At 32.6% G+C, this 24,127-nt stretch overlaps 1 protein-coding gene across 2 annotated transcripts; it reads right to left on the bottom strand.

Moving 5' to 3' along the window:
* Positions 1 to 4,426: 4,426 nt before the first annotated feature.
* On the bottom strand, positions 4,427 to 22,720 carry LOC123674216 (MOG interacting and ectopic P-granules protein 1). Of its 2 annotated transcripts, XM_045609135.1 has the most exons (10): positions 22,413 to 22,720; positions 21,965 to 22,034; positions 20,946 to 21,910; positions 18,967 to 19,790; positions 18,340 to 18,636; positions 15,106 to 15,433; positions 12,783 to 12,863; positions 8,956 to 9,384; positions 7,127 to 7,433; positions 4,427 to 4,822 (listed from the first exon to the last, which is right to left on the bottom strand). In XM_045609135.1, the coding sequence occupies exons 2-10, from the start codon at positions 22,017 to 22,019 to the stop codon at positions 4,815 to 4,817; spliced, it is 3,294 nt and encodes a 1,097-aa protein (XP_045465091.1). In that variant the 5' UTR covers positions 22,020 to 22,034; positions 22,413 to 22,720; the 3' UTR covers positions 4,427 to 4,814. The 2 variants fall into 2 exon arrangements, with proteins under 2 accessions (XP_045465091.1, XP_045465093.1); XM_045609137.1 differs by lacking the exon at positions 12,783 to 12,863.
* Between the last annotated feature and the right edge of the window lie 1,407 nt (positions 22,721 to 24,127).

Raw genomic sequence — 24,127 nt, forward strand, 5'->3', positions numbered from 1 at the left:
TACCTTCAGTAATCTACTTTGAAATCCTTAAATCCAAAGGCAAATCGAAAAATTCAGAATATAACACTCACTTTGCACATACAGTACGATCAAAAAAATATTGTTATATAATGGAACGTGGTATAAAATAAAATAAACTTCTCAGATATGTATTTCTTAGGAAGGATGAGATGGAAATGATGAAATGGAAACGTTTCTCGTATATTTTGCATTCATCTGGGAAATGGCATTCTGGTTGAAGAATTGTAGAGAAAAATATCCTCGCTACCCTAATAAAGCAATAAAATTGAGCATTGTAGCAAAGAGAAGCCCGACACGCCTGATTAGTACATGTGTTTTTTAGCATCAATATCTCGTAAACAGTAAACAGCTGTGAGAGGGTTTACACGACATCTGGATATTTATGAGTTGTTGTGTATAATGCGGCACCTCTGATAGTTTAAAATGTTGATTAAATTGTCTGTATATTTTCGTGTTGTTTCTAATCGATTTAAATCTCATTTCTTACTTTGAATTTCTACACATATGATTTTTGTTGATCAAGATTGAAATGCCGCCCCAGATTTTGCCGCCCTAGGCGGTCGCCTCCCCTGCCTACCCCCTAGCGACGGCCCTGTACAAACTAAATTCCAACCTAGTCGAATCTGGATATTTTTTTGTATATTCTGCTCGAATTTTCCATGGTTCTGACTATGCAATCGATATGAAGCTTGAAATTGTTATTATATAGTTACCAAGGGCGTAGAAATAGGGGGGGGTTACTGGGGTTAATTTACCCCAGATTTCCAAAATTTAAAATTTCAGAATTCCCTCAAAGACGAAGAACAAAAATTTTCCATAAAATGAACCAATACTAGGTATTTTTACTTTTCTTTGAAATCGACACGGCATCAAAACATCGGAATCTTTTACAGTTTATGAGATTATTACCACCACGTACCTACAAGCAGCATTTGTTGCTTCGGTGGGTTTAATAATATTTTGTTATTCTTATATTTTGTGTGAATAAACGATGATGATGATGATTATAGCTTTCAAGATTATTACTTTTATTTCACTTCGAACACGTCTATGTCCGAAGTTTATTATTTTCCTTCATCTACCTGTTTTGTCGGCGTTCCCCTTGTTTTGCATTCTGTGATTTTTGCATTCGTCATCGGTATACACTTACCCTTTGTTTTCGTCACAAAATTTGAATAATGCAATTATTGAAGAACTGAACTGAGAGTTGTCCGCTTCGAAAAATTGTCAGTGCTGTGTTCCATTCAAATTGCAATTTATTTGTGAAGACATCAGTTTTGAATTGACTCTACAGGGTGTTCCTAAATTGGAGGTACAAACATTTTGAGAAATAATAAAGTCCTATAATATGGGTTCCCAAACGATTTGTTTTCGAGATACAGATGTTAAAGTTCAAGTTTTTCCCCATAGCACCTTCCCTTCACAATATAATTAACTTAAATTTGGCATAGATATTCCAATTTGAAGTTTTCATACTGTGATATGCTAATTTTGAATGATGAACCACTGGTATAGTTTAGAAAAATGTAAAAAGAAACTCTTGATGTCCAGTACTACACTTCTTGCTTTCTTGTCAAACAAATTCTTCAGTTATCCTCAGGAAATATCCAAACTATTATGAGATCCAGTAAGCTGTGATGAATAAATAATTAATCATAAGTTTTGGTACTTATATTTACCCAATCTGTAGAGAAGATTAATAACGATTCGATCAACTGTTATAAGCATCACAAAAAAGTTAGGACTACAAGAAACACCCTGTATCTCGAAAACAAAGCGTTTACGGGCCCATGTATCTATAGGACATTCTATTCTTAAAATTATTCAAGGAATTTTTCATTTTTCATCGTAATAATTTAGGAACACCGCGTAGGTATAAAGTGAGAACTATCGAATAGGTAATCAAAAAAGGCTAACATTTCAAGTGATTTTTGGTTCAAACTTCGTTATCAAAGCTTTCTTATTCACATTACAAACAATTTTTTCATTACCTCCCTCCCTTCAAGAAAAAAAAATCTGCGCCCTTATAATAGTTACATGCAAAATCGCATCTCTGTCGAATCTGTTGTCAGCCAATATATTGATTACCTATGTTCTTCCAATATTCTTCGTGATTTCCTGGTTTTGGCGAGACCAATCGTCGAGAAATGTTTTGGATTATTTAAATTTCAATAATCCAATAAGTGAATTAAAACAATTGGCGGAGTACCGACATTAAGAATTGTTTTTTTTTTTTTTTAACGACTTTATTCTTCAATTAGATACAACAAGGCGACATTTAGCTTGAAGCTACTCTTACATGTAACCTCATCATACCATAACATCCATGACCTAGCCGGGATTCGAACCCGGTACCTTCAGCATCAAAGCCGTCTCCCAAACCACTGTGCTACCGAAGGTAGACTTTTTATTTTCTACTTTTTTGCAAAGCCAAATTCGGAATTTCGAGCATCGGTGATCATATTCGAAATCAAAACTGCCTGATGTGTTTCAGTTTTCAAAATATGTGATCTAAAATTTCCTTCTAAAAAATAAATAGGGTATAATGTGGTTCATTATAAGAGAGAAATAATTACAAAATCAGATAATATGTAACTAGTCAATTTTTCTTTATTATTCTTTGTTGTACTGATTCAAGCGCGGTCCCAGGGGGGGTCATGACCCCCCCCCCCAAAATGGAACCACCTATGCGTTTCAAGCAGACAATGTACGGAATGATCAGTGGCGTACCCAGACATAAGCCTTGGGGGGGGGATAAAGAAAAAAAAAATTTCAAATTTTCCTTCTTTTGAAGAAGTTGTCCAAAGAAGTTTGCTTACTCATAATAAGATAGTGATAAAAAGGTTGAATATATTGGATATTCCTCCTGGGGAGGGATATATCCCCCCATCCTTGGGTACGCCACTGGAAATGATCCCATCAAAAAACTAGAAGCCCATAACGGCTAGAACCGCCCTTGTACTGATCGAATTTTTACTAAGTATTCATCCAATAAAATAAAAGCAATAACAAATTTGGTATAATCATTATTTGAAAAACTCGATAGAAGTGCTGAATTAGTGTTAAGAGCTTTTGAGCGCTCGCTGCGGCTACGCGAAGGTTGGTTGGCAGATCTGCTGCTCGACTGTTTTTATTTTAATCATAGATAAATAAACCCCCCATCTTTGATTTCAATAAATGATGCAGCGGGGGATTTGAACCCCCTAACACACCCCCCCCCCCCTTACTACGCCCGTGCGTATGAGCGTAGGAGAATTTCAACATCTAGGCGGGTGGGTAGTCAATAATTCGTTTTGATTTTGAGAGATAGTTTTTTTTTCGGAGGGATTGTTGAAATGTCAAAATTAGTTATGGAAACATCGAATTTTATTTTCTTTCTGTTTTCCGGAAGTCACGACAACTCCACGCAGTTATAATTTGCGGTTTTTCCTCATTTAAAGTTCTTCCTCAATAACTCTTAAAGTATTAGTTTTAGGTATAAGGTTTGCTTAAGTAATGCCCACTATTTTTGTACGTAGAATCGACTGAAATAATAAAAAATATAGGTTCTAATTTGAAAATCTTGAGTTTTGAGTTGTCCAAGTTCATGATCCTTCTTATAAACACCCTGTATATTTTTGTTCCAAACCGCAAACAGTCTATGTGTTTGCAGAATCGAAAATTAAATTTTTTGTTTTCGGAAAAAGATTTTTCTGGCGACATATTCAAAAAAATGTGTCCTCATTGCCACCATTTTTTTCATAAGAATTCCATTAACTCATGAACCATTGAGTTCTTACCTAAGGTATGGCATATTGCCGAAATTGACATCAAAAAAGCTATTTACTGATGCAATAATATACTGGGTGTGCCATTTGAAATAAGCATAGTAGTCACCTGACATTTGTCCGATTGCTAGCCAGCCAGACACAGATAGTCGATTGTAATTTATTTGTACAAAATGATTTCCACCTTTCTAACACTTTTTTAGTAATTAGGTATTCAAAGAAGAATTTAATTCTCCTTTTCTTGAAAAAGCATAATAAAGTGTGAATAGGTATATTTCCAAAACTTCTATATTGAAGAAAGATATTCATAAATAGATCATTCCATTTTCACATTGAAAACTTATATGGGTGTTTTCAGATTAATTTTCACTAAGTTAATGGAACATAAGTTTATTGAGAGTAAAAAAATGAAACTATTTATAGGAAATATGAGGTACAACTATTATACATTGTTCTTTATTGTGCATCACCATTTCTGTTTCAAAACTTGCACTATATATAATCAAAATATCACATGAATATTTATGTTTTTTCTCAAACGTGAAGTTCCATATCTTAGTCAAATAATCATAAACATAAACATCACAATTAATAATAGTTTCCTCGGCTAGAAACAATAGTATAATAAAAATTCCAAATGTATAATATAATCTATTTTTATTTTTTACAAGTGCAAGTTTATTTTGAAATTTTCTACCTATACCTTATGAAATCATGTGTTTTTCACATAAATAAATAGTACTAATGTAATTCATCAGATTAAACATGTTCAACACACTGTATCATCAATAACTATAAAGAAGCATATTTTCCATAAAAATAATGGATTTTTCGTATAACAATAAGAGTCACTGTTTCACTGTAACAAATCTTAGAGAATGTCACAATAAAATGTTCATTTGGCAGTGCTTACTAATGCACTTCTTCAAGTTTTGGCATACGACAAATCCATGCCATATGTCTTCCATTAAGTTCTGGTTATCAAATAAGGCTTCTAGAATGTTTATCTCAAAGACTGCTCAAAATTCAGGTTTCTGAAAGAAATTAAAGGCGAATAAAATATCTATGTCACTATCTACATTAATTAATAATAATCAAATTTCACTAACATAAGTAACATTGTAACTTGCTTTTTTTTTTGAATAAATGTTTTTAGTAGAATAGAATTTTGTCTAAAATATTGGATTGACATGATGGAAATTCACTTTAAATCATTATTATATTTCCACTTTTTCATTCTACAAATTACAATTATTTCACTACACGCAGCAAAACAATTGTAACTCCTGAATTAACTGAGCTAGAACTTTGCGGTAAGAAATATTAAATTCAGTACAATCAGCATTACACAAATTTCATGATTCTTTGCAGTCATTTTTGTAAAAGTGAATTTTTCAAAATTTGATCCCACGATTTTTTTTATTTAAAAATTCTTGGATTGTAATATATAGCTGAGAGGATCAATAAGGTATTATAACAACTGATTTTCATACAAAATTTCATGCTAATAGCTTCAATAGTTTCCAAGGAAAACTGCATGGCAGTCGGACAGATATTTTTACTTCGATTTTTTTATTTCAGGGAGGATTAACTTTTATTCATTCAAACGATTCCAAAGGTTGATCATAAAAAATAATAAACCAGAATGTTAAAATATTCTGATATTATACTGATCAATTTTCAAATTCCATACTTAGCTCAATTGCAATATGGATGGAAATTAAAAAAATATATATATTTGAAAATCAACTAAACTTTTGACCTGTATATTTCTATTACCTCAGAGTATTATTCACCTTTTTTCCCAAAAATGAACAACATCAATTTAAATTTTGTTAGTATTAATTATTTTATTGATGTTTGTGTATTTACAATTTTTTCTGCCTTATTGAATTAGAAATGTGCAATATGCGATATAGGATTAAGACTTAAACTATAATCCTTTGAATATATTCCATTCAATGACCTGTAAAATTATCATTCAATCTTCTATAAAGGATTGAAAGCTAATTACTTAATTTACGTTGGGTAAACTCGGAAGTGACAAGATCAAATCACAATTGCACTATGGACTTGGTCCATTCTCAGTAATATACAATGACGGATTCTCACTCTAAGAGCAATCCCCTTAATTTATCCTTCTCATAACCACCATCATTTTTTAGTTTATGAATCAACCAAAAATTCAATAAATCTTCCCCTAGATTGTCACAGTTTATTCGAAAAAGCAATTAGAATCAGTAATGAAATAAAAATTCAATAAAATGAAATCGTACTGTACTGAGAAATTGTCTTTGAATTAAAGTATTTCATGTTATCCATTCTGACACATTATATTTGAAAAATTCAATGTGATTCTTTGAACTTGATTTTAAAACTAAAAAAAAGTTGAATATTTCATTCAAAATTAAATTTTTCCCACAGGAAAACTTTCATAGATTTAATTCTATATTGAAAGCTCGATATGATTGCATCATAATTCAATTCGATTTTTCCTTGAGGAAACTAGAATATATTGATTCAATGAAACATTATACACGATATGGCAAATTTAAATCTGTGCATTTTATGTTCAGGTTGGTCATTGGATAAAAAATTTAGGGCTGAAACACATTAATATGATACCGATATTAGGATGAATAACATATATCAATTATTTTGTATTATTTTCAATGGTAAACCTTCGTCCTCCGAAATTAGCACATATCAAGTTATGGAATGAAAATAGACCATCTGAATGAATTAAAAAAAGTCTGTCCGCGCACCATAGTTTTTTTTAGAAACAGTGAAATGAAAGGAAATAATAAAATATTGTGAAAAAAAAAAAAAGATTCTTTTAGGGTTAATATATTATGTAAAATATACATATAATTCTTCAAGTAAAATTTGCTTGATTTGAACTGTATAAGGGAATTGGTAAAATTCAAATACAAAAGTGTTCTAGATTCCTATATTGAAATCAAGTTACAAAGATTGATAAAAGTAATCAGATTTTCTACCAAACTAAATATAAAAATCTAAGAAAACTGAGATTTTTTTATTTATCCATAAACTTTCGTTTATCATCCACTTCCTCAAACCAGTTCAACTGTACAATGGTCCAGTATGAATAAGTGGCTACTTACAAAATTTATTAACATTTCTAATTCACCACCATTGAAATTTATGTCAATTTTTTTCTACTAATTCTTTCAACTTATGCCAAATAATTTGTACATGTTCTCAAAGTATTGAATGATGGATTCAAAGAAGAAAAAATAATTAAAAAAAAAAATAGGATATTTGTATATAGGAAGTATGGTTTTCAAAAATAATTTTTCATTCAAAAAGTTACCTACTTTTATTAGAACCAGTCTCTTCTTTTACTGACACAGCTTTCGCAGGTTGGGGTATGATTGTTATCTCATCGTTTATCTTAAGGGGTTTTAAAGCTTGTTCACTATTACCAGTTTTATTACTTGTTGACCCTTTTTTGTCCATCACACGTTTAGCGACAACGCTATGTGCAGAATATACATGATTCTCGAATTGCTTATACATTCCAAATGTTGCTGTACAAACAGTACATTTATAAGACAAGTGGGCAGGCTTCAATGTCATATTATGATCACGAGCCACGTGATTCAAGAGTTTCCACTGATATACCTATAAAAAAAAAATTAGGTTACTTTATAACATCCAAAAACATTGAAGGATTTTTTTTTAATGGATAGTGCTAGGACCACTGTATGGCCAACATGAAAAAAATTTACTCTGTCAGAAAAAAAATTAGGTCAGTTTCCACGAAGCAATGGTGGGATCCTAATAATTTATAATCGATTGATAACGTAAATTGAAGGTACTTCCCCCTTACCCTCACAAATAATGACTATTGACTATGGTGAAAGGAAGGAAGGGATACCGACTATTAACTTCATCAATCAGTAGGATCCCACCAGTGTGATAAGTGAAAAGCATAATTGATAAGATGTTTCTTTGCTAATATACAGGGTGTCCCGTAAAGACCACTTCAAACCGAGGGAGAATGTAGATCAAAGGATAACCCACCTGCTATGACAAAATTCCCATTATAAAAGTCTTACCGTTTTCGAGATATTTTTTTTTTTTTATTGAGAATATTGAATTTTTGCCCCTTTCAATAGTTTTGTCCTTACGGTTGGTACAATTTTACATCTTTTTGGTTAATTTTTTCAGTAAAATATTGCTGAAGAATGATTTTAACGTTTACGTTAGAAACATCCTCCGAACACTTTAAAGGGGGTCTATGAGAAATATTTTTATTGGAAATTTTGGTAGTGGATTATTTTGTTCATGAAGTTTAGCCCATCGTAGTGGAAAAAAAATGTACCGAGCTACTGCTGCACATTACACCAATAAATTGTCTATTTTATAGTGATTTCAAAGAGGTATCACACAAGTCATTTGTTATTCAGAGAAAAAAGATATGGACGTACCCATTTGGATAAAAACAGCCATATCTTTTTTCTTTGAATAACAAATGACTTGTGTGATACCTCTTTGAAATCACTATAAAATAGACAATTTATTGGTGTAATGTGCAGCAGTAGCTCGGTACATTTTTTTTCCACTACGATGGGCTAAACTTCATGAACAAAATAATCCAATACCAAAATTTCCAATAAAAATATTTCTCATAGCCCCCCTTTAAAATGTTCGGAGGATGTTTTTTTAACGTAAACGTTAAAATCTTTCTTCAGCAATATTTTACTGCAAAAATTAACCAAAAAGATGTAAAATTGTACCAACCGTAAGGACAAAACTATTGAAAGGGGCAAAAATTCATTATTTTCAACAAAAAAAAATATCTCGAAAACGTTAAGACTTTTATAATGGGAATTTTGTCATAGCAGATGGGTTATCCTTTGATCTACATTCTCCCTCGGTTTGACGTGGTCTTTACGGGACACCCTGTATATAAAAAAAAAAACTACACAAAAATGAAATTTTTCAAGTTCAGATAGATAGTTCTGAAAATAATAATGAAAGCCTATACAGAATTAATTTTCTAATTATAGACAGTAGGTATTTAAACTGAACCTCATTTGAAGCATTTTACCCAAAGACTTAAAAAATATGATGTTGAAACATGAACAAGTTAAATACCGATTCTCTATAACAGATAAATATAACTTATTCATTGTCATACCCTTCCACAAACAGGACATCTTCCTGCATCTTTACTCCTATTAGCCGCTTCTTGCATGCTGGAAGTAACAAGACCATGCGAACCTAAGAGATGCCGCTCTAAGCCCTGATCAGTGAAAAACCTAAATTGGCACTTCTGGCAGTTCAAAGGTGGTCTGTTATAAATCATTTTAGGATGAATCTTGACCTTATGTATCCAATGCATATGGTTCCTGAGTTGTTCAAGATCCTTTATATAGCCATCGCATATTTCACATATAACAAAGGAATTCTTTGAATTTGTATCACCAGGTTTAGCTTGCTGGGAGGCTGGTGAATTGGATGATCCTGATGAAGTCGATGCACGAGGGCTGGGTGCAGTTGTTCTTGGAAGGGGAGTAATAGAAATACTTGGAGTATTTACTGTCTTTGCTTTAGGTGATTGCTGCTGCTGTAAAAAAAAAAATGAAATTAATTCTTCATTTTCACAAGATTTAAGAGTTAATCTATTAACTATTGAAATGGCATTTTGTCAAAAAAGCATCGTGATAAAACGGAAATTTTTGTTGTCATTCGGTTCATACAACTGTCTTCTACACTCACAAGACAGTTGAGCATCATCTCTCAGTTACAGTGTTAGATCATCCAAGAACAGGTTAAGCATTTCACAATGGAAAAAATGTCAACATAAAACAAAGAAGCTGTCTTAAACTGAATGAAATTGCTCTTGCAAATGTACATCAAATGTTACATAAGGCTTATGGCGAACTAGACTATTAGATGGTATGTTGCATTCAGTGGTTGATAAGTGGTGGACGATTCGCTCATCTATTGCGAAAAATATATTAAACTGAATTACACCGTTTCCAATTGTAATTCAGAAACGGTAAAATGTAATTCAGAAAAGCAAATTGAATTTCAAAAGATGGAAATCGTTCACTGTTTCGCAATGGTTGTAGCAGTAAGTGGTAATTGAAATAAATAGTCATACAATAATCTAAGGTATTTATAAACATAACGCAATCGAAATGTTAGTAAGTTTGTGTCTGCCCCATAAAGTTATTCTCGATTAAACATATCAGCTTATAAGCAAAATTCTCGTCATTTGCGGCAAGTGTTAATTTTCTACTTTCATATGAAGAAATCAGCAACTGAGGCTCATCGAATGCTCCCAAATACCTATGGCGAGGCCGCTGAATGACGCAACAAGCCATTTCTAAACGCCTGAAAGTCATGGGAATTATTCAGAAACAAGGAAATTGGGTTCCGTGCGAGTTGAAGTCTTCCTCGTCGACAGCCAAACCAAAAAAATGGGTTCATTACGATAATCCCAAGCGCAGAAAATCTAGGGGATATCCCGGCCATGCTTTCACGACCAAACCGAATATTCACGGTTTCAAGGTCATGCCCAGTATTTGGTGGGACCAGCTCGGCGTAGGGTATGAGTTGTTAAAACCGGTTGAAACAATCACAGGCGATCGTTATCGAACGCAATTGACCATATTCACCGTCGCCATATTGGTGTGCGACAATACCAACTACCTAGTGTTCCCAACGGAGAAATATTGAGTTTACTAGAAAAATTCCACAATATAAAGTTTATAATTGTGGTTTATGTGTAAATTTCGTAGTACCTTTTCTGGTTGTTACGCCAGATTGGCTTGTTTGGGACATTATTCGCAAAAATTCCACCTTTTGGAAATGAAAACATTAGTGAAAGGTAGTTTTATATACAAATTAACTGTGGCCGAGTGTATAAATGAAGGCTTCGCTCTATTTTTGGAAATAGACAGTGGAAGAATTATGTCTTTGGCTGATAGTATTTTTGATATGAGCGGTATTTTTCTAGTAAACTCAATATTTCTCCGTTGGGAACACTGGGTAGTTGGTATTGTCGCACAACAATATGGTGAAGGTGAATATGGTCAATTAATGCGTTTGAGCCGAGCATTGAAAGACAAGTGGCCGGAATACAAAGAGAGAAATGGTGAACTGATTTTTCAGCATGACAATTCTCGACCCCATATTGCGAAAGTGGTCAAGACATACTTAGAAAGGTTGAAATGGGAAGTTCTAACCTACCCGCCATATTCTCCAGACGTTGCTTCCTCGGATTATCACTTGTTTCGATGATCAATGGCATACGGCCTGGATGATCAGCACTTCCGGCCTTATGAAGAAGTAAAAAATTGCATCGATTTGTGGATCGCTTCAAAAGATGACCAGTTTTTTCAACGCGGGATTCGTATGCTTCCCGAAAGTAGTGGCCAGCGATGGACAATACTTTGAATCATAAATGTATAACCACTTTTTTACAACAAAGCCTCAAATTTCGAAAAAAAACGCCGTGAGCAAAGTTGTACGCCTATGTATTTCAGAGTAGAAAGTTGTTATTCAGAAACGGTAATATGTATTTCAGAATACCAATATGTAATTCAGAGAACGAATATTTGATTTCAGAAAATATAAATTGGAATTCAGATTTGATAATTTTAAAATCAGAATTGGTTACACGTATTTCAGAATTAATTAAATGAGTAGCCATAGCTTTTTATAAAGGGTGTTTTTTTTAGAGCTATAGAACTTTAAATTGCAATAAAACAACCATGGATTATTTGATTGACATGAATGAAGATAATCTTGTGGCATTACATTTTGAATATGATTTCAGGCATATGACCGCCACGGCTGGCTCAGATGTAGTCCAATCTGGACGTCCAATTTTCAATGACTTTTTCCAACATTTGTGGCCGTATATCGGCAATAACACGGCGAATGTTGTCTTCCAAATGGTCAAGGGTTTGTGGCTTATCCGCATAGACCAATGACTTTACATAGCCCCACAGAAAGTAGTCTAGCGGTGTTAAATCACAAGATCTTGGAGGCCAATTCACAGGTCCAAAACGTGAAATTAGGTGGTCACCAAACGTGTCTTTCAATAAATCGATTGTGGCACGAGCTGTGTGACATGTTGCGCCGTCTTGTTGGAACCACAGCTCCTGGACATCATGGTTGTTCAATTCAGGAATGAAAAAGTTAGTAATCATGGCTCTATACCGATCTCCATTGACTGTAACGTTCTGGCCATCATCGTTTTTGAAGAAGTACGGACCAATGATTCCACCAGCCCATGAAGCGCTCCAAACAGTAAGTTTTTCTGGATCTAACGGTGTTTCGACATACACTTGAGGATTAGCTTCACTCCAAATGCTGCAGTTTTGTTTGTTGACTTAGCCATTCAACCAGAAGTGCGCTTCATCGCTAAACAAAATAAAATGGACGTAGTGCGCGATACGTATTCCGCACAGAACCATTATTTTCGAAATAAAATTGTACTATGTGCAAGCGTTGTTTAGGCGTGTGTCTATTCATGATGAATTGCCAAACCAAACTGAGAATAAATCACTTGACAGCTGTTAAATCGGTAGCCATCTTGAACAGTAATGCCAACTCAAAGTTATATACCTCGAAAAAAAAACACCCGTTATTATTAATTCTGAATCTGGGTTGTTGCGCCCCTATCAGCATTCCGGGAACTGTACCCAAATAGATCTTTTATTCTTAATCCAAGCTGATCATACAAACTAGTTCTTCTAGTGATATATAACTTTCGTGCAGTTATTTGCAAATGAGCTCCAAATTCCAAACTCCAAATAGAATTGGTATTTTTGAATTTATATAGAAATGAAGGTTCATATGGCATAAGGTAAGTTGTTAATTAAACAAATTAACCGGAGCAATTCATTATTGCGAAGCAACACCTTACAACAAAGTTTTAACTGTTAATGAAGCATAACAAAAAATAATCAAGTTAAAAATTAGTTTGTTATATCAGGCAATCTTTCATACCTGCGACAAGCCTGAGGTGGTAGGAAGGAGCATGTGACTGGTGGGGCCAAGGCGTCCGTTCAAGTCTTGCCCGCCCACCACCTGATAGACCAATTGCATTAGAAGAGTTATAACTCAAATATTTCTTCCAATAATATTTCAATATATCATAAATGTACATCTATTAGAATCTTTGCAAATTTTGAACATGATTTCCTTCAATATTCATTCTAGTAGGTATATCATCACTAGTGGATCAAAGGAGGAAAGAATTTGGTGTATATCTCAAAGTTTCCAAGATAAGTCAATGTTGTTAAAATCAGAAATTTATAATCAATAGATTGACTGTTATTATGAGATTAAGATCATCTTTCAGATGAAAGCAAATATTTTAAATTGTAGCCACGTGAATACAAAGTCAATCAGCGAAAAAACTCAGAATCAAACAGGAAAACTTTTTAAACTCTCTGCTGGAAATTTTCATTCACCTAAGATTTTCAAAATATTTAGATATGAAAAAGTAGTTGAGAAATTTATCCTTGGAGCCCAATTTAAATTTTCAAAGTATGTATTAGAGTATATTAGAGCTCCCAAGTAACAAGGGTCATAATAAATGTCATAATTTTTGCTAGAGTTAGTTCTGGAGAAAATAAATAAAATCCTTCTTAAGGGTCATCCCTTCATCTTGCTTCATCAGAGAATATTTCTAAAATTATTATATGTGAATAATGTAAATTCAAAGATGTGCCAAATTTTGTTCATAAAGCAGCAAAAAATATGTTGGAAAAAAGTAATAATATATAATGATGATAATAGTAGATAAGAATATTGTTCCAATTTTCACATTTTAAGATTACAGAACTACAGGGAATTCGTCAATTAAAAAGTATTGCAAATGGAATTTACCAGTGCTGAAAATGCAACATGTGACCTGTGAAAAATACCTTTTCCAAGGAAAGACCAAATAAAGTGAGCAGATAGCAAAGGTGTAGCAAAACCTGAACAAATGTAAGGAGGAACAGTTTGTTCAATATTCTCCCACACTTGGTAGATTTCATTCGAAGTGTAACTAGAACAATCTTATCTTTTAGCAGAAACCCATCATTAAAAATGTAGTTTTTCCTGCCATTTGCGAGATATGAATTAAATTATGGTGTTCACGGTGAATTTCAAAATTCATTCAACAAGCTTCGATAGGGCCACATTATGTTCAAGAAATACTCTAGGATGAACATGGATACTTTTGATTATTTGTTAAACAAAATCCATGACAAGTTTACCAAAACACGGACAGTAAACAGAAAAGATTATAGTCATTTATAAAAATCAATTTGCCCACTTCATCCCATATTTTATCCAAGATGACCGATTATGGTGTTGGAGGGTTCTCTTATCCCAAAATTCAAGTGGAGAAATCAAACTGGTTTAGTTTTGCTTCACTCTGTATGTACAGGGTGTCCCGAATTCGATGCTCACTGAAAGCATCTCATGACTATAAAGACTTAGAGAGAAGACGTTCTAGAATTTTTTTAATATCTCGAACAAAAACCAAGATATAGCAAAATATTTTAAACAGTAATTTTTCAGAAGCACCTTGTAACTCGAGAACGAATCAAGATATCTATGATCTGCTTACTGATTTTATCATTTCAAAAAAAAAAAGAGATATGGGGTCCTTGAAGATGTTCGTTTTAAGTCTTCTAATTCTCGAGATATTTTCAAATTATCCCAGAAAGTTGACGGACATTTTGATAGGAGGATCAATGAAATTCCAATTACAATACAACTGAATGATTTCTACAATAGAAATCATGATTTCCCAGAGGTTTCAACAATGTGAATGTCAGACTTCCACTATCAGTCTTGTTGGAAATGGTATTCTGAATCGCAAGCAATTGATGAATTTTTGTTAAAAGATAATCTTGATAAATAATTCATTATGTCTTATCTATATATCTACAGTTATTGTTTTTTTCACTAATAGAATTATGATTATGTTATACATGTATATTTTTCCTATTTTTATTTGTTGAACATTAATTCTGCCATATTTTTCATTCACATTTATTTACTTTGTTTTTTTTGCTTTCTCCTTCAATGGAAATTAGAGATCACACTGGCAAAATTTCCTTTATCATCAGCTGCTCTAATTAGATCCTCAGTTTTGATTTATCCAATATTGGAAAGAAATAAAACAACCTACTTTTGCAAGCACTGTAATGTTCAGTCTGGATTTCAATTGTTGAACCTCTTGAGAGAATAAAATATCATTTCACCTTATACCCTCCTTAGTTCTTCCAAATTAATTAACATGTTTAAAAAAATTACTGATTGTAGTACTTACTGTGAAGACCTGATTTCCACTCAGCTGGTAAGATGTAGGTACCAATACTGATCCTCCTGTCATTGTAGGTTTGTAAACCATACCAGGAATGTTGCCTTGCCTAATAAGCTGAGCTCCTTTCATTTGAGACATGTTACCCCTTCCACGACCTCTGCTCATCTGATTGTTAGTCTGTAGCTGCATTTTATTGAGCAACTGGAATTGTTGCTGCTGTTGAGGACTATTTTTCGATAGAGCTTGGTACGCCGACACACTCATACCTGGGCGCATTTTTGGTACTCTAGGAATTTTTGCTGGAGGCTCCCAATCTAGAGGAGGTTCCAAGTTTCTGCAAGAAATTTTTTTTTCGTTATTTTATCATCTATCAAACCTTCTTAATGTCTACACATTCTTAACATGAACTATGACCATTTCAGGAGGGGCAATTTTTTTTCTTAGAATGATTTCAAAGGTTGATTATTTTTTATTTCAATCGAATTTGAAATAATAAATCAAAGAATTCTGAGTTATTTATATTTATCAAAAAAGGGAAAGCTATGGTGAATTTCATCATTCATTTTTATATGAGATATAAACAAGGATTTCAAGATTGAGGAAAAGTTTTTGAATTTCTTGGTTTATATTAAAAATCTTCAAAGAATATAGAAATACTTGGTAGGGGAAATAGATTCCTATTTACCCAAGATTTATAAATTTGACGTTGTCATTCACATGTTGACCAACAAATATATATTCTGTCAGCTAACGACCATTTGCAGTACAGAATATATCTGCGTCCATATGAGGGTGGGTGTCCATTAGAAATAGAAATGAATATTTTCAAAAATTCATGCTATAATTTTAGAGACTATCTAAAATTACCAAACAATTCCTCTTCTTGTAAAAAAAATCAGATTTGCTATAAAAATATTTGTATGTACGAGTGATACCCTTTTGTGTTGTAACAAATTGATAGAAAGCAATAAATAATTCTTTAACAATAACATTCCTTATAATGAAACAGAATCCCTTAACTCTCAAGTTATTTAATTTGGATCGTCATCTCCATAGAATACCTAAACCCCTAGAGTATCCATAATAACGATATAAGGTACAATTATAAAAATATACAGGGTGTTCTGATTTGTTTCCGACAAACTGAAACGGGTGATAGATCACATCATTTTAAGCAAAAAAGTTTCTATGAACATGGGTCCGGAAATGCTTCGTTTCCGAGATACAGGGTGTTAAATTTGAAAAAATAATTCGCGTTTTCTCAAATATCTTTCGACTGATTCCAAATAATTGCATGAAAGTTGGTACATAGGGTTTTTTGAGGTGAGAAATTCAAATTTGTGGTCGATTTGGTTGTATTTTCTAGAGGGCGCCACTGGCAATCATTTCGTCCCCTTTAAACCGTAGCAACTTTTCTGTGCTACCCTGTACGTGATTCTGGACTAAAAAAATCGATTCCCCTGACTTTTCTAGTTAAAAAAGGTATAACTCATTTGAGTTGCTAGGAGCAACCGTTTCAGAGAAAAACGCATTTAAAGCCAAATCCATATTTTTGTAATCTCTAAAACATGTAGAAACAAATTTGAAATAATTTTAAATTAAATATTTTTTGGAAGTAACAATTTAGAACAAAACAAAATAACATAATAATTTTTAAAGAAGGTGTTCGAAATGTCCACCGTTCTGTTGAATGCACAAATGACATCTTCGAATGATTGATCGTTTTACATTCAACAATTGTTGCGGCAATAGATTTGAAATGGCTATACACAATGACAGATTTAAAGTGTGTTAGGTTCAGATGTCATGAATTATAATTATAGTTAACTAAGTCAATAGCTTATCAACAAATACAGGAAAATGGTATTGGTTACCAAAGGCCCGAACGAAGCATACAAAGAAGAAATCATCTACAGAGAAATAGGATTTTACAGACCTTCGAAGAAAATAAAAACTCAGTATTCGTAAAGCATCCCAACAACGCAATATTTCAGGAAACAGAATATTCAGAACACTTAAAAACAACAATTACATAGCATTCCACTTCTACTTATTAGTGGGCAATAGAAAATCCGCATGCATTTCGCCTTAGAAATTTTCAAAATGAATTTAAATTTAATATTTCAATAGGAATAATTTCATGAAAGGATTTCGAAGCAGTCAAAACATATTAAAGAAAACGCGAATTATTTTTTCAACTTTAACACCCTGTATCTCGGAAACGAAGCATTTCCGGACCCATGTTCATAGGAACTTTTTTGCTTAAAATGATGTGATCTATCACCCATTTCAGTTTGTCGGAAACAAATCAGAACACCCTGTATATTCAATTCTATGACCAGAATATTAACTGGATGGACTTTCAAATAACTGGTATGTTCACAGACAATAAGGCTCAAAACGAAATGTTGCATTTAGATGTGAAATAACAATTTCAAACTTTCATGTTGATTGCATCCCCAGAAACAAAGAAAATTCAAGAATATAAAAAAAAATTGAAAACTGAAAAATCTATTACATAGATACTGTACATATGCAAATTGGATATATTTCTAGTAAGGAATAAAAAAAAACTTTGGATGAGTGAGCTTCACAGTTTAGGATCAGTTGAAAATAGGAAACTACAAACTTTACACAATGGTTTATAAGTTTATAGTTTTCAAAAAAGACTTTAGAAAGCAGACAACGATTTTTTTCAATTCTTTATATGTATTTCAAAAGGAATTTGTTAAAACTTTTTTCTTCAATCAATTTGAAAGTTTTATCATTGTAAATAGATTATTTGTGACTGATGCTAAAATAGTTATTTATAATACAAGTGCAGAAGGCATTGATATTCTTCCACGAGCTCAAAAATTTGGAATGAACGAGTGGTAGAATGAGCCTTCTGTACGAGTATTATACATTATTTTCTCTAATTCATTGCATTTTCATTGAAATTAATGAAATATTTCCATAAATATAATTTAGTGATTTTTGCATTGAAAAATGTTGGTTGGCAGAACTGATTTCTTTAAGGCAATTTGATGAATTGACAGATAAAGCCGTAGCGGAAAGTTCGGAGAGCCAACATAGAATAATAAAATATAACCATGAAAACTGTGCGTTTCTGATATATTCTCGCACGATTTTGTTCTACAAGATGTGGAAGAATGAACGGAATAACCACAGAATTAGAGAAAAATTTATTTTATCTCATTTTTCTCTATTCTCAATTTTTTTTTATTTATAAGTACTCACCTGTCTGGTTTATACTTCCTTGAGCATGCCATTAAATGCCTGGATAATTTACCCTTCTGATTTTCCTCAAATGGACAGTTAGGACATTGATGGAACGATAAGGCTCTTTCAAGGCGACCTCTTACCATATGTTCAGCTTCCATATGATAGAGAATATCATGAGGACTTCTGGTTTCATGAACACAGAAATTACATTTATAGATATAATTTTTAACATGGGGGGTCTCCAAATGGTAAGACATAGCTAGTAATGATTCTGTTTTAAAGGAACAGAATTCACATTTCTTGAACAATAACCTGAAAAAACTTTAGCTATTCAACTAATAATGACAAATTAAAAATAATCAAGTTCAATTATTCATCACACTTATTCAGTCATGTGCACCTAATATTACCTATTTTCATGTTTATTTTTGGGCTAATTGGTGGCTCTATTACCCTATGATTTTTTTTGGTTTTGTTTCAGGGGTAACTACACAGCTGAAATTCTTGAAATTATTTTTAGGGTAAAAATATTACCTCAAAAGTAACTTCAAGAATGTTTTGTTCATACATTTTTGAGATATTTATATCAAGTTTATTTATCTGAAACATTTTTAATATTCATCAAAATCTGAAAAAACATACCTGTAAGGTTCATTATTTTCTTTGGTAAACTCCAGGTTCTTAGTTAGAGATTGAATTGTTTTTAATGTCTCGGGATTTCTGGAGCGTTCTCTATCTCTCTTCCTCTTTTGCTGCTTTAGCAGATCTGTTTGAACGAATTCTTGTACTAGACCCACCCCAATATCATTGAAGAAATTTCCTAAAGGACTGGTGAAGTAATTATATGATTTGTCATCATCACTCTTCTTTTCTTCTTGCTTTGATACTTCTTTCTTCTCGGAACCTTCTTTCTTCTCAGAGACTTCTTTTTTTGTGGAGACTTCTTTCTTCTCAGAGACTTCTTTCTCATCAGATTCATCTTGTTCTTTATTTTCTGATTCATTTTTTTCATCTGACTTCTCCTTTGCAGCATCTTTTTCTAATTGCTTTTTATAGTCTGATAAAAATTCTTTCAGATTTTGAACAGGCGGTTTCTCATACACATATGGAACAATAAATGAAGGTGCTTCAACAACAAACATGTCATCAGTGAGAGTTGGCAGCACTGGTGTATTTGATTGAGAGATTGATGGTTTTATAATTGATTGATTTTGATTAACCATTGGAATGGGGGTAATAGTTGCCCTCATATTGGGAGGATACATTCCTTGGGCAGGTAAAGCCATGGGTAAAACTGATGAGAAGCCTGCAGTCTGTGATGGAATATTCAAAGACGATTTATTTATTGGTACAGGACCTTTACCAGAGAGTATGGAGTTAGTATCAATTATTACTAGAGTTGGTTCCTTTTTTCCAGAGGTTGTTGGAGTAGATTTCGATGCTATTTCTACCAATCTTTTTGTATCCTGATAAATAAAATATATAGAATTAAATACTGGATGAATTTTTTTAAATTATGATGAAGCTAATTTGAAAGTTAAGAGAAGTAGTTCGAACAAAATGAAAACTTTGAGACGAGTATTTACCTCTCATTTCAAGTTTTTAATTGTGTTAAAATATGTTAAATAGATGATATTGGGCAAGAGAATGTTCATATAAAAGCAATATATAATAAATTAGATGTTATGCCTGTTATTTTCTTCACAAATCTAAGCATTACTTAAGTCCATTCGTCCAAGATCCCAGGGCTACTAGACATGTTGCATTGAGTATTATTTCTATGTACTATCAAGGTGCATACTTAATAGTTTCAGCTATTGGTCAATTAAGGTATTAGAGATAAATTAGAGGTATTAGATGTTAAAGTTACAGGTAAAAATTACAAATTTTTATATATTTTTCATTTATTTATCTATTGTACGCATTAACAACAAGAATTGATAACCAATATTAGTGGTTTCACGTCTGTATATTAATAAATATCAAATAAAATATAAAAAAAAAATTGTCTGAACGCCGTGAATTTAATTTGTCAGCCAGATTCAACAACCAGCTTTTCCTGCCAAACACTTCAAAGTTCATGAGAAAAAAACCATAAGCCTATCTACAGTTGATGATGTTAGTTTGAAACCTATGATGAATCTGAAAATGAACTGAAATTGAACACAGAAATGTTTGAATCTTGATGTGACACTCACTACAACAAAATAAACTTCTATGTCTTTTTGCAAACTTTAAAGGAGAAATTATCGCCCACCAAATATAAATGGCAATAACGATTATCATTTTTTCATATGTGTACAATATATATATATATATATATATATAAATATCTATATAATATTATATATAAACCATTAATCAGAATTTTAGAAGTGTTAGCAACCTTTTATGTACCTTCAACACCTGATACCACTAAATTGGCAAGTATCATCAATACCTTCAGAGTATTACAAATACTACTTAAATGTACACATTTTGTTGATCAGATAGTAACAGGAGCACTGAGATCTTGCTCTCTATAGCTTATTCAGAGAATTTAATTACTTGTCATAACATAAAACTAGATATCATGTTATCTAGTTTTGAAATTCATGCTTAAGAATAGATTAAAAATTTACCTTAACAACAATAGCAGATGAATCCGAAATGCTGGATACAACTTTCTTTTTAGAAGGTATTCGTTCAATTTGTATGGCGTCCCCTATATTAGCAAGTGGATCTTCTGGTAAAATTTCTTCAATATCTGATTCCTCAGAAGACTGGTTAACAACCTCCCGCTTAGAATCTTCCTCTTCTTCTTTATCTTCTTCAACATAACTTTTTTGTCTATTAACATTCCTTGAACTTCTCCGAGGAGTTATATTATCACCTTCTGGAGGTTTTTTCTCCGGAGTAAACAATTCTATTATATCAGTTTCATTTTGTGTACTGGTCCCATTCTGTTTAGGAGATTGTTTGGGATTATTAACTATCATTACTTCACTCTCTTCTGCACCAGAATCGTTTAGTTCAATAGTTTCTTCTATATCTTCATTATCAGAACCACTTTCTTTTGTTTCTACATGAATCACATCATCATCATCATCATCTATTTCATGAACATCTTGATCATCACAACTATCCCTGGGACTTGAGTTGCTTTGCCTTGATTCAATCCTTTCTTCTTCACTTCCTTGACTTTGGGTATCTTCCGTTTTATCTTCATCCTCATTATCATCTTCATCATCAATTTTAGAATCTTCACAGTTATTATCTACATTCACATCACATAACTTATCATCTGCACTTGTATCATCTACATTAGAACTAGATTGATCATCTTCTGTAGTTTCATCAGTGTTATTTGATCCTTCTACAACTTCCATACTAGAATCAGCATTTAAATCACAATTGTTTAGATTTGATTCCTCATTCATTTCACTAGAAACATTAACTTCCTCAGATGATTTAGATTCATCTATCAAATGTTCAGATTCTTCAACTTCCATTTTTTCACTTGAATCAGTATTAACCTCCTTTACTGTACTATCATCTTCGACACTATTCATTTCTGTATCACTAGTATCTCCATTCACTGCAGCTCCTATAAATATATTAATGAGTATTCACCTAAATTAACAATGTTCTATAACTCTACCTTCTTCTTTAGAGTGGATGTTTTCAACCTCACCCATATCAGCTATTGCTGCCATTTCAAAAGGTGAAACCTGAAATTTTTCAATCAATTTGACATATAATAACTTGACAAATTCAAAAATAGAAAAGGGTGATATTCATGTCAGTTAATGTATATTGAAAAAATATACACTCTTTCCCAACATAGAAATTTCAGGAATATTTTTCAATATTTGAAAATAATAAAATATTATAGAACACTTTAATAGAAATATTTGTGTACGCCACTGAAAACAGACTGACCGACAAGAGATTTTTACACCTCCTTGAACCCACAACGACGCCGCTGACTGAAATCTTTCAGAGAAACAGTTATCACAAATGGTATCACATAACCTATTCTGTAGGTTTCACTCAACAGAATGAAAAAAGAAACAAAATTTGAAAACGACGTCAAAAGATTAAATTACCTTATAATAAAACTAGCATTCAAATTCCCGCCAAAGCACATGGATATTCAGAGAAAATCTACATCGGAGTGATCACTGCACTACCAATAGAAGGCTATGACAATCGTAAATACCCGAAGTTCTGTGAAACTATTACCCGGGATATTCAAAATCACTGTTCAACAACAACCTGAGATTGATCATAACGATACAATTAACAATTGATTCAGATTACGATTTTTCTTCGTGTTTTTCTTTAAACATTACACAGAACGATATGTGACAGACCTAGCACTATACCCTAGCACAGCACCAAACTGCCAATATGGCGTCTAACGGTGCGTCACGTGACCAAATAGTGACGTAGCTCTTCACGATGTCTCAATTTTTTTTCATTACGTAAGCGTCTTGTGCTTAGGAAAAGTTTCGTTTGAAGAAATAAGGAATTCATTTATTGAAGGAACCTTAGTTTTCCGATACTGAAATTTTTCATCTCTTAGCGAAATTTTTTTTTCAAAAGACCCTATATACTAGATACGTGAATTTTTTTTCGTGAGATAGTTATTTGGTATTTTCATTAACATGTTATCATTCGGTATCTATCTTTCTACCTACACTTCTTATCAGAAAATTTTCATCTGATGTCAATAATAGAAATGTTTGTGCCTACATATCGAAATTAAAATTAGCAAACTTTGATTTTCACGCTCTATTAGGCGTGCCATTTAAATTTTTTTCGTGAGAATTTGAAATTCAACTCGCATTTGTTGTTATCAGATACATTTTTGAGAAGAACAAATCCTTAATCGATAAGAATTAGGCAAAAATAATTAATTAGTTTTGAACTATCGGGGAATACGAAATGAGTAGTGACTGCTCAGCCAAAAATTTGTGAAGAACCACGTTTTCAGTGAGGGAAATTGTTTATTGAAACAGAAAAATGTTATCAATAAATGTATTTATTGAGAGAAAGCAGCTAATATGTTCACTGCTCTCGGTAAAAATCTAGAGCGGACACCCCTCATGATAGAAATGGTTTCTCCCAAACCTCATTTTGTTCATATACCTATACTCACTCTCTGTATCTTATAACTTTTTCCCAACGCAAACTACGCTTTGTCTCTCTCCAACGCTTTCTAATAATGATGAATATTATGAACGCTATAAATCACCCAAATCATATATTTTTCGCAAATTCTGATGAAGTCAGAAAATACATGCAACCTACAGTTTTTCGGTTGTATCTGAGTCCCAACTTCAGCAACATATGTTTCTCGACTGCATAACGTGAAATAAGATATTCAACAGTCAAAAATTGTTTTTCGCAAACCTCACACAACTTTGCTATTCCTAAATTAATGCTCCCTCGTATAAACCACAATGTCAATTCACCAAAGATATCGATATTTGCATCAGAAACTGCCGCTTAAGAATTTACTGATAATATGTTACTCAAAATTGACCTTCCTCTTCCTGATTTTCTTGAGAACCAACACGTGATGATGAAAAATACATATAGGTACCGATTCGTCAAGAAATACAAGCCCTTTACATAGAGTGATGATGAGGTATAAACCTATTTGATTTTTATTTATATGGTGGCCTCTGAATAGAGGAGTGGTTGCGTGTTCTATGTAGGTTTTGTTACTGTGTCCTTCGTCAACTTTGTACTAACAGACTAACACTATTAATTGTTTCACTAGCAATAAACTGATATACCTACTACTGTGTCAAAA

This window comes from Harmonia axyridis, chromosome 2, assembly GCF_914767665.1.
Source record: "Harmonia axyridis chromosome 2, icHarAxyr1.1, whole genome shotgun sequence".
NCBI lineage: Eukaryota > Metazoa > Arthropoda > Insecta > Coleoptera > Coccinellidae > Harmonia > Harmonia axyridis.

Coding starts and splice junctions, on each gene's coding strand:
- LOC123674216 (XM_045609135.1), bottom strand. CDS start 22,019: ATGGCAGCAATAGCTGATATGGGTGAGGTTGAAAACATCCACTCTAAA. Junction 15,434..18,339: donor AGGAAGTATAAACCAGACAG/GTGAGTACTTAT, acceptor AATTTCTTGCAG/AAACTTGGAACCTCCTCTAG. Junction 9,385..12,782: donor CCACCTCAGGCTTGTCGCAG/GTATGAAAGATT, acceptor TTTTTTTTACAG/CAGCAGCAATCACCTAAAGC.